Genomic DNA, 10,236 nt, shown 5'->3' with positions numbered 1-10,236 from the left:
CCTCTTGGTTAACCATTAATTTTGATAAGGATTTTTTTTGTGTGTTCAAAGATGAATAGACCTTAGTTTGAAGTGCTGTAGAGTTCCCTGGATTATTGGAAAGACATTCAATGACTCCCCAGTGTGACTGCAATTAAGAGTCCCTGGGAGCCTGTGAAGACTAGAATCTGCACTAAGAAAACAAATTAAAACAGCTCCTGCCAACCTTATCTTTAAAGGTGGTCTTAGCTTTGCTCAACATTCCAGTAATTCACAAAGGACAAGAGCATGAATATAATCTTCAAAAAAGTAAGTTTTTGGAGCTATTAAATGAATTTTGCCAAAAGAACAGTCATCTATGTTCCCACACTAACCAGTTTGAAGGTGGGGCAATACAGTTAGTTGATTATTTCCTATCTACTTTAATATCTCATTTCACCATTCAAACAATTAGGCTACTAAATGACTCACCTTATTATGTTGGGAGGTACTGACAGAATGCCATTACACAATTTAGCCTAGAATTATAAATTAACCTAAATCTCATTTTAATTCTTGCAATATAAATAGATGACTTCAAAGGCTTTCTGATCTCCCCACTTCCCCAAACTAAATTATCGATAGTTTTTTATTTAAAAAAACAAAGAAAAACAACACAAAACCAACAGACCACCTAAGCAGTTTTACATGACATTATATATGTAAAATAAAGTACAATTTCCACTTAATTCAGTCTTCAAATATTTTTTATTGGAAGGCCATGCATTGCCTTCATTCATTGTATTTCAAATCACTGTACATTTACTTTGTGAAAACACTGCCTGCATTTTCTAGTACAAAAAAAACCTAAAAATTGTTTCAGGAATGTAGAGAAATATCCAACTTAAGTAGCGAAAAAGTGCACCATAATTACTGCTGCACTGCAGTTATTTCTGCATTTCCCATGTTTCTTAAATAACTATCTTGTCTGCTAACACACAATATAAACAGCAATTATGAAAAACAGACATTTACATATACTTCTAAAGTCTTATTGAGAATATCTTGTTGGCATTGGATAACCAATCACAGGTGTAGCTGCAGTAGCAGGATATGCATATGCCTGTTGGTTCATACCATTGTGCATATTTGGAACATTACTTCCATATTACTGAGTGCTATCATACCCATTTTGGTAAGTCCCTGTTGGATTACCAGTCCTAAAACTAGTCTGTATACCAGCAGACACAAAATTACTTCCAAAGTTCCCATTGGTGTAATTTGTAGCACTGTAAACACCATTCTGGGTCTTTGCCCCAAAATCCCTCTTAAGCAGACTAGAGTAACCTCTGTCATAATTTTCCCTGTCTCTAAAGGTATTAGATCCACCCATTTTGCCTGAAGAGTATCTGTCCCGACGGTCATCCTTCATGCCTCCTCTACCCCTGGAACGACCTGTTAAGAAAAAATAATTGCAAGCTGATTATTTCTGTGGCACAAATAATTTCTAACACAGAAGGAATTAGGTGCCTCTCACTAGAGATGAGGATCACTTTCTACTTGTGTCATACCCGTTTCACTCACCTGCCAATCCCTTTTAAAAATGGGTTTGTAGACAATTATGAAATACAAAACCACCAACATTTCTTATTGAAGATTATAGTCTTACCTGAACCTCTGTCTTCAACCAACTGAAGCAACTTGGGATTAATTGCTTGATTAGCTTCACGAAGCACAGAGATAAGGTCGCTCACTTGCTTTATATTATTAGGTGTAAAGAAAGTGTATGCTGTGCCTGTTTTGGTACTGCGAGCAGTTCTTCCAATTCGATGAATATAATCCTCTGAGGAGTTAGGGTAGTCATAATTGATGACAAATTTCACATCTTCCACATCTGTAAGGTGTTGCAGTGTGGCAAAATAGCAATGTATGGAGTTTTGCACACCACAACAGCCAGACCAAAAATAAAAAGTTAGACATTTGTATTCCCAAGAAGGTACGGGCTGCAAAAAATAGTTAAAATGGTTATCCGTTCCCTGAAGGAATACCATTGAGGTTGGGGGGGAAAAAAAGGGAGGAAAAAAAAAAAAGCACACTTCATCTGTGTTATTGCCCACCCAATGATAGCACCTGTCAAAAGGATGTGTATTCCCTAACACATCCCCAAATCAGTAAGTCCCCGTATAGGTCAAGTGACATCTGAATGCTTCTGTGCAGTAGGGCCACTTAAAGGTTCACAGCAACCTCTTCATGTGCTCATTTTGAGGACCTTTAAACAAAAATGTACATGGTCCTTTGCATTACACACTCATCAGAAGTTCAAAATTCTGGCCACACTGCTTGTCTTGCCAAGACCTTACAACTGCAGCTGCAAGAAAAACATACCTGTCCCCAAAAAGTTGTTTTTATGCACTGTGTCTCGTCTAGGCAAGCACTTCCAAGAAGCCAGGATTCACTTGAGAATGTCTCTCTCTCTGGCAGGTCTCGACATGACGACTACTGTGTAGGTGAGGGAGGAACTTTCAAAGCAGTTTTATTTTCCCACTGACTAAGTGTGGGAAGTTGTTCCTGCTCTAGAGGCTCATGTGCCAGTACTCACCAATTTGTAAAAGGCTTTTAGTACCTTTTAAAGCTGCTCTCTCCATTTCAAACTTGAACAAAAATGTCATTGAACATTGAAGTTTGGAAATATTTCTTCGACATTTCAGCAAACTCACTGAAACTCAAAGACTCACAGATCACAGTAAACAGTCTGAAACAATGCAGTACCATGGCAGTCATGCAAAGCATGGGACAGAAGAAATACCACGGCAGTGAACTGTGAGGATAACTTCCATTTTTTTTCCCCCGGAGAGAACAGTTTATGCGGCAGAGGTGGTATGTTCTGCCTTTTGAAGATTACTGGCACACTTTCAGTTTTCACCTCTCTAATCGACTGGAAGCAGCCAGCCGATCACTAGTCCTCCATCCCCCTCGAGTCCTCCGATTGTCATGCCTAGGCCTTGCCACAAAGACTGCACCTTTATATGAAAAAAAAACTTAGAAAAATGCAGAGGTTAAAGAAAGCAATAAACTTTCTTTAAAAATTGTATGGAGATCTTCCGGAAAACTAAGCCATGAATTTGAGTTTGTACTAACCTAGCCCTCTGGAAGCCACATCTGTAGCAATCAGAATAGGAGCTTTCCCATGTTTGAATTCTGCAAGACAAGGTACATATATATATGATCATTAATCTGAGAAAAATCCTAGGTGTGGGGAGGGGATCTTCATTTGAAATCCTTACCATTTAGAACCCAATCACGTTCCTGTTGACTCTTGTCACCATGAATACCCATGGCAGGCCACCTAAATTAGAGAGAAATTATATTAGTGGACTCACATATACAGTAACACCTGATAGGTTTTAGTTTAACACCTAGCCATTTTGGGGGTCACAGATCCCTCCAATTTCACCTGAAATAACGTTATAGTTTTACTTACAAGATGATTCCCATCCACAAAACTCAAATCCATCACTCCTGATCTAAGTTTGTCCTTCCCCTAAACTCAGCTCTAATACATCTGCTCCAATGAAGGAAGCCCACATACCCGTCTCTCCTCATTTTTCTAGTAAGTTCATCACATCTTCTTTTGGTTTCAACAAAGACAATGGTTTTATTCTCCTTCTCACTCATGATCTCTTCCATCAGACGAATAAGTCTTGAAAGAAAAAAAAAAAGTGGTCAATTTAGAAAGTCCATGGTGTGACCATGAATTTATGGTCAATGTAAATCGCTACAAATAAAAAGGGAGGCACCTGATTAGTAATCACTTATCAAGCAATTATACCCTTTGCCCTTAAATAAACCACAGGACACTTGAGTTCCATGTCCTACAGGAATTCTGTAGTGATTGCCAATTACCTGAATAAAGCAAGCAATAATTTTTAGAAAGACTGACGGGCTAGTTTTAAATTAACATATCCAGGTTACACCCACCTGAAAGTCACTTTTAAGATAACCTATAAAACAGGAACTGAATTTACACAGCATTTGTTTTTATGTAAGACATAACTTACTTTTCATCCTTTTCTACATCATGACACACATCCACAATCTGAAGAATGTTGTGGTTTGCACTCAGTTCCAGTGCACCAATGTTTATATGAATATAGTCTTTCAGGAAATCTTCAGCAAGCTGTCTTACTTCTTTTGGCCAAGTTGCACTCCACATTAGGGTTTGCCTGTCAGGCTAAAGAATTTTGAATTAGAAGAACAAACAAACAAACAAAAACCAATCTTGTATTCTAAGAATAAACTTAGAGCTAAGTTTGAAGAAATATATGTTTGGGCACTTACTCTTATCTGATCCACAATCTTTCTTATTTGGGGTTCGAAACCCATATCAAGCATTCTATCTGCTTCATCAAGGACAAGGTAGGTGGTTCTTCTCAGATTTGTTTTTCCACACTCTAAAAAGTCAATCAGTCTTCCAGGTGTTGCAATACAGATTTCCACACCTTCAATGAAACACAGAGACTAAGACATCTAGAACTTTTCATAGCATCAAGTGACAAAAAGAATCTTGTTTTTTGTTACGTGCCTCTCTCCAAATCTCGTATTTGTGGTCCCTTGGGAGCACCACCATAGATGCAAGTAGACTTCAATCGGCATGCTCTACAGTATTCAGCAGCCACTTGCTGCACCTGCTGGGCCAGTTCCCGAGTTGGTGCCAGCACCAAGCACTAAAGAGGAACAAGAAGTAAAAGCAGCTTTTAGAAGAATCCTGGAGCCTGCTTTTAAACTAATTGTTATACCAACAGATGACAATATCCAACTAAATCGAGTAAGATAATTAGTATCTGTACATAAAACCACAAATTGTGTCCTTTGTTATATATTCTACAAGATCTCCACACTAAACTTCTGGCCAAAAATTGAAAGAAAAAAATATACTTACAATGGGCCCATCACCTCTCTCTAGGAACGGCTGATGATTGATGTGGACAATGGCAGGCAGCAAATACTATTTAAGGGTAACAGAGAACAGAAGGTATGTTAAAATACTTCCAGTTTCTTTTGATTCCCAATCCATTCCTTCCAAACATCTCAAAAGTTCTCCAAACTTACAGACAATGTTTTCCCAGATCCAGTCTGTGCTACTCCAACCATATCCAATCCACTTAGGGCAACTGGCCATCCCTGAGCTTGAATAGCAGTGGGTTCAGTAAAGTTCTGTCTTGCAATCACATCCATGATGTTTGCTGCAATTAGTAGCAATTTAGAAAAATTAGTATTGCCAAGAGAAAGGTTTTTAAAAAGGAAGAAAACTCAAAACTAGCACTTACCAGGGAAGTTTGCTTCATAAAAATTCAGAACTGGCTTTGGGCAGTTGTGTCCTCTAACTGTAATTTCCTTGCTTCTTCTGTATGTCTCTACCTCTTGCTACAAAACAAACAATTTAGTTAAATCTTATGACAGTTCCCCTAACTTAAATATGCAACTAGTAAACCCCTAAGTATATAAATTATTAGATACTTCAACATGGCCATTTTAAATCTGGATCCACATATGAAAACCTCATTTGACACACAAAGCACCTATTATGTTACACTCAATCATCCTAAGTAGAAAAAATTCAAAGCCATCTGTTTCCAAAAGTGAGTAACACTTCTTCCCCAACAAATTAGCATGAATTTCCAACAATTTGGTCATTTGGAAGACATTTCTTTACTGATTTTGATTTACTATGTTATTTTTTAGGTAAGCTTGATGAAGCTACATGAAATTACTCACCGCTGTGCGCCTGGCCAAATCAGGGTGTTCTTGGTAAAAATTCTTCTCAAATTTGGGCAGCTCATCAAGATTCCACTTCTTTTTAACTAGTTTCTCCCCAGGGTTTCCAAACTTCTTTCCTGATAGAGGCCCTGCCCTACTTCCTCCAAATCGAGGTGCACCAAACCTGAAATTAAAAACAAAACAAACCAAGAAAACCTAATGCTTTCAAATGTCTACATAGCAATGTGTATACACACCAACCTACCATCCGCTCGGCACAGCCTAAAGATCAATAAAAGACTTGTAGTAGTGTGAGAGAGCCCTGTCGTTAGTGATGACCATTCTGCAAACAATTAGCACCCCAGGTTTCATTTCCCCTTGTCCGAACTACACACTACAGAAGCCAAGTCAATAGCCCAGGATTTATCAGGTCGGAAACTGGCTGCCCAAAGGCCAAAAGCTTAGATTACACGGATAGACTACAGCTTGTGGCTGGCTACCAGTCTTTCCCACGAGCTCGAGAATTAAGTATCTGGGAGACAATACAAGACGGGAAGAGCTTAGCGGTGATATTCTTTACCAGCTGTTTTCAAGCCAAGAAGCCTTGGTTTTCATGAATAACGGGCCAGAACAGTCAAGGAGAGCAGAACGTGGACGGCGGGGGCCTCTGGGACACTTGGGAAAGCCAATCGACTAGGGGAATCCCGCGGAAGGGCTCCCGATCCCGGTAGCAAAATTATATAACAAAAAAAAAAGAGAGAGAGAGAGAGGAGGAGCCGGCGACTACCGGGGGAGGAGTCGCGGCCCGGGCGGAGTCGGCCGGGCGGCGTTCCCGCTGGGGCGGCGCTTCCCCCTTTGTCTCGCATTTCTCTCTGCGCCACATTTTCTCGCCGCTGCCATTTTGAGCTCCTCCGCCGGGCGGGGTAACAAAGGCGCCGCCATGTCCGGCAGCGGCATTTTGTACCCGCGGCCCCGCCACATGGCCTAATCCCGTGGCGCTGGCCCTCGTCCTGCCCCCGCCGCACTCATGGCTTCGGAGGCGGCCCTCTCCGCTCCCACAGAATTCCCGGGGCCCCTAAAACGCGTCTCGAAAGTAGCACCTAGCAGCGGCGACTTCGCCCGCCTCGAAGCGTCGCGTCTCCCTCCCTTTGCAATACGCTCCTCCGAATTCTCTCCACAGCGGCCTCATCGCCGAGGCCCCAAAGCCCCCTCCCAAACTAAAGGCGAAGTCGACGGCCGTTAACAGAAAAAATTTTCAGTCAGCTTTGGGCAAATATCGAAATGGCGCAATCCTTCGACGGATGAGGCCCAAAAATTAGGTTGAAAAATAGGTTCCCGTCGCTGCCCACCCCTCATTACCTCATCGATCTCCCATCCCCCACCCGCCGGGCCTGACAGATCTGTTCCCACACTCACCCTCGATCCCGGCCGCGGTCCCGGTCACTCGAATAGCCCGACATGGCGTCAATGATTGCGGTTGGCGGGGAACGAAGTGGAGAGAATCGGGTGCGACGAGTCGCTGGAGGCGGCTTCGGCGATAGCGAAGCCTTGCGGGGGCGGCAGCGGCGGAAGGACGGCGATGATAGGAGCCGGAGCTGCTCGCCTACAGGCCGGTGGAAATGAATGAGGTGCCGGCCGCGTCCCGGCAGCCGGTTTTATAGGCTGGACCGCCTCCTCGGCCGCAGAGGATGCTGGGAACCGCTCTATGACCTAATCACCCCGCCCCTGCGCAGAGGCCGCAACGCCCGCCGGCGTTCCGGAATCCGCCATGTTCTCGCCCCTCCCCCCGCAGCCCCTCCCTCAGATTCGCCCGTTTTTCTGCCCCTTCTTGCCTGGGCCCACCCACCACCGCGATGCCTCAGCCGGCACTCTCTTGACTGCACCTTTTTCTCGTCTTTCGACACCTCGAGGACGCCACACCACCCTTTTTCAGGTCCAACCCAGGCGATAAAATGGCCAACGCAAGACAACCCACTCCGCCTCCTCGGAGTTGTTTACGTCTCCAAAGAGCCTTGACGCCCAGAACCAAATGCGACGAGAAGGCGGAGCCCGTATTGTCACGTGGATGCCCCGCCCACCGGGTGAGAGGGCCGCACTATTTCCTCAGTTGGAGTCGGCGGAGGAATACAAAACGAAAAGCTCACCGGAAGTTCCCGCTAATGCAGAGCTAAAGCCGCGCTAATGCCGCGGGGAGACCACCAGGGGCTGTTGGTGACCCGCCCCGTCAAACCCACCCACCTGAGAATCCCTCAGCTCGATCTCGTCCGAGGAGAATAGTATCTAAGTCCTCCAAACCGCCGCCTCGGCGCGCGCGGCGAGAGGAAGTGCTCCGAAGACCAATCAGCAGCGAGAAGTCGTTTTACCGTTCCTCCCTCTCTCACCCCTCCTCTCCTTCCCCTCCTCTCGTTTCGGTGTGGGCGCGTGCGACCCTTCCCGGACACCGTCCCTCGCGCGCCCAGCTCGGAGTCCGGCGGCGACCGGCCTCCGCGACATGGCGGGCTCAGAGGCTGGTGAGTCTCGGTCTGGAGTCCGGGTTTGTGTGGACTAAAGCCTTCCCAGGCCCCGGACGCCCCTGCCCGCTTTCTATGGAGACCTTCGGCCAGCTCTACTGGGTCTGGCTCGGGACGATCTCCCGTCGTGGTGGGCGTGTTCTCTGCATAGGGTCTCTCAGCCCAGCTCTCTGTCCGAGGGAAGGCCGGGGAGTGCGATTTGGGGATCGGGGGAGAGGAGACCCGTGGTACACCCGCATCCTGGCTGCAAAAAGCAGGCGGAAAGTTTCTGCCCCGGACTCGTATTTCTCTGCGGAATCTGGCCGCTGTCAAGCACCTCTGCTCTTGATTGTGCGGACAGAGGTCGTGCCTGCGTCTGAGCTTACAAGGAATGGCACGTACAAGACAGATCTGTAGGCGCCCCTGCCAACGTGGATGGTTGTGGGTTTTCTCTTTCGTGCCCTATGGGGTTACCGTCTCTGTCTGGCACCGCTCTGGAAAGCGACTTGGTTCGGTTGTCTAGGACGCTTTCATCCTTTTCTCCCGGACAGCGTTCAAACCAGTTGCCATGGTTTGGTCCTATGTGAGAAACGGGCACGGGAGGGAGGGAGATAATGTGTGTCTAACACACAATCACACACATGTCTGGAACATACTGAAGGTAATCGAATACAGAATAAAACAACTTTCCCTTTAATCACCAATCACTTCAGGGAACACATTTCAAGGTTTTTAAACTACCTTGGTCGAGAAACCTTTGAAATAACTTTGCAAATTCCAACAATATGGGTGGGGGGAGAGGGGGGTGCACAGGAAATGTAAACAGTATTGGCAATATGCTAATTCTGAATTTACGGACTTTGGGTGTGTATTTTCCACATTTTCTTTAATATAACCAAATATAAGAAAAACTAACAAATGCACTAATATTGGTGTCGTTACTCCAGTACTTAGCCTAAGTTAATCACTACCTATTTGGGCACCAGAGAAATTCTGTCTTGCACAAGATAATTGGATAAAACTATGACTAATGCTATTGGGAATTTGAAACAACATCCATTAATTAGTTTCTAGTAGCCTCAATATCATTAAAAACCCGTCTTGTTTGGGACATAATATTCCCATTTACTTGTAAACATGTTCTAAATAAAAAAAAAAAAACACTGAAGTATGGCTTGTAAAATAGGAACTACTGTAAATAACAAGATTTTAGGTTCCAAACAGTGAATATTGGATTTGCATCATATTTTTGACTGCACTGAAATTATAGCAGTCTGGAAGACATTCCAAGGCATTAAAAAATCATGCCTTGGAGGGTCTTTGAAATTCTGTCATAATCAAATTTCTTATACAGAGTTCAATTCCTATTCTTTGACAGTTTTGTGAGGATTAGTGTTTTAAAAATGTATGACTTTTTCTAGTGGTATTTAAAGCTGAACTTTTCCTTATCTTTCCCAACAGAGTGGGTAACAGTTGCCAATGACCTTCTCCTGAAATGTCACATACATCTGAGGATACATGAACTAGAAGATTGTGATGCTAATGTCTTTATTGCTCTTTATCAATCCATTTTGGGAGAAAAGGTACCAGGTAAGGATACTAAAAAGTGGGAGTAATAGCCCTGACTGGTTTGGCTCAGTGGATAGACCATCGGCCTGCTGACTGAAGGGTCCCAGGTTTGATTCCCGTCAAGGGCATGTAGCTTGGTTGTGGACACATCCCCAATAGGGGGTGTGCAGGAGGCAGCTGATCGATGTTTCTAACTCTCTATCCCTCTCCTTTCCCCTTTGTAAAAAATCAATAACATATTTTTTTTAAAAAGTGGAAGTAATAATGTTTGTATTTTGAGCCAGAAGTTTCTAGTGCCTTTGGTTAGAGCCTATAGTATTTATAAAACCTTGAGTTTTCTCTTTGTGTACATGTTATTTCTTCTAAATTATTGCATTTATTTCTGTAATGATACCTTATGAGACCAAGCCATAATAACAGCCTTGGTCAGATCTGTTTAATCATGCTAAATGCTCTGTGAAAG

General features: G+C 43.8%; 2 protein-coding genes across 4 annotated transcripts in view; one reads left to right on the top strand and one right to left on the bottom strand.

Annotated features, from left to right (window-relative positions):
- Positions 1 to 707: 707 nt before the first annotated feature.
- Positions 708 to 7,362, bottom strand: DDX5 (DEAD-box helicase 5). 2 transcript variants are annotated; one of them, XM_036339954.1, is made up of 13 exons: positions 7,132 to 7,362; positions 5,734 to 5,899; positions 5,286 to 5,382; positions 5,068 to 5,201; positions 4,898 to 4,963; positions 4,541 to 4,682; positions 4,297 to 4,457; positions 4,017 to 4,189; positions 3,548 to 3,658; positions 3,243 to 3,304; positions 3,097 to 3,156; positions 1,628 to 1,852; positions 708 to 1,413 (listed from the first exon to the last, which is right to left on the bottom strand). In XM_036339954.1, the coding sequence occupies exons 1-13, from the start codon at positions 7,173 to 7,175 to the stop codon at positions 1,127 to 1,129; spliced, it is 1,728 nt and encodes a 575-aa protein (XP_036195847.1). In that variant the 5' UTR covers positions 7,176 to 7,362; the 3' UTR covers positions 708 to 1,126. The 2 variants fall into 2 exon arrangements, with proteins under 2 accessions (XP_036195847.1, XP_036195848.1); XM_036339955.1 differs by lacking the exon at positions 3,097 to 3,156.
- Positions 7,363 to 8,082: 720 nt separating this feature from the next.
- CEP95 (centrosomal protein 95) overlaps positions 8,083 to 10,236 on the top strand; it is a 36,467-nt gene continuing 34,313 nt past the window's right edge. Inside the window, exons 1-2 of one of the 2 annotated variants that reach the window (XM_036339942.1) lie at positions 8,083 to 8,225; positions 9,666 to 9,794. In XM_036339942.1, coding sequence (XP_036195835.1) covers positions 8,207 to 8,225; positions 9,666 to 9,794 — 148 coding nt within the window. In that variant the 5' untranslated portion in view covers positions 8,083 to 8,206. Of the gene's footprint in view, positions 8,226 to 8,285; positions 8,356 to 9,665; positions 9,795 to 10,236 lie in introns of those variants that run through there. The other variant, XM_036339941.1, reaches the window with a different exon arrangement.

Source organism: Myotis myotis, unplaced genomic scaffold (assembly GCF_014108235.1).
Source record: "Myotis myotis isolate mMyoMyo1 unplaced genomic scaffold, mMyoMyo1.p scaffold_m19_p_17, whole genome shotgun sequence".
Classification (NCBI taxonomy): Eukaryota; Metazoa; Chordata; class Mammalia; order Chiroptera; family Vespertilionidae; genus Myotis; species Myotis myotis.
Note: the sequence above shows the minus strand (reverse complement) of the source record. Positions and strands in the feature narration are given on the sequence as shown.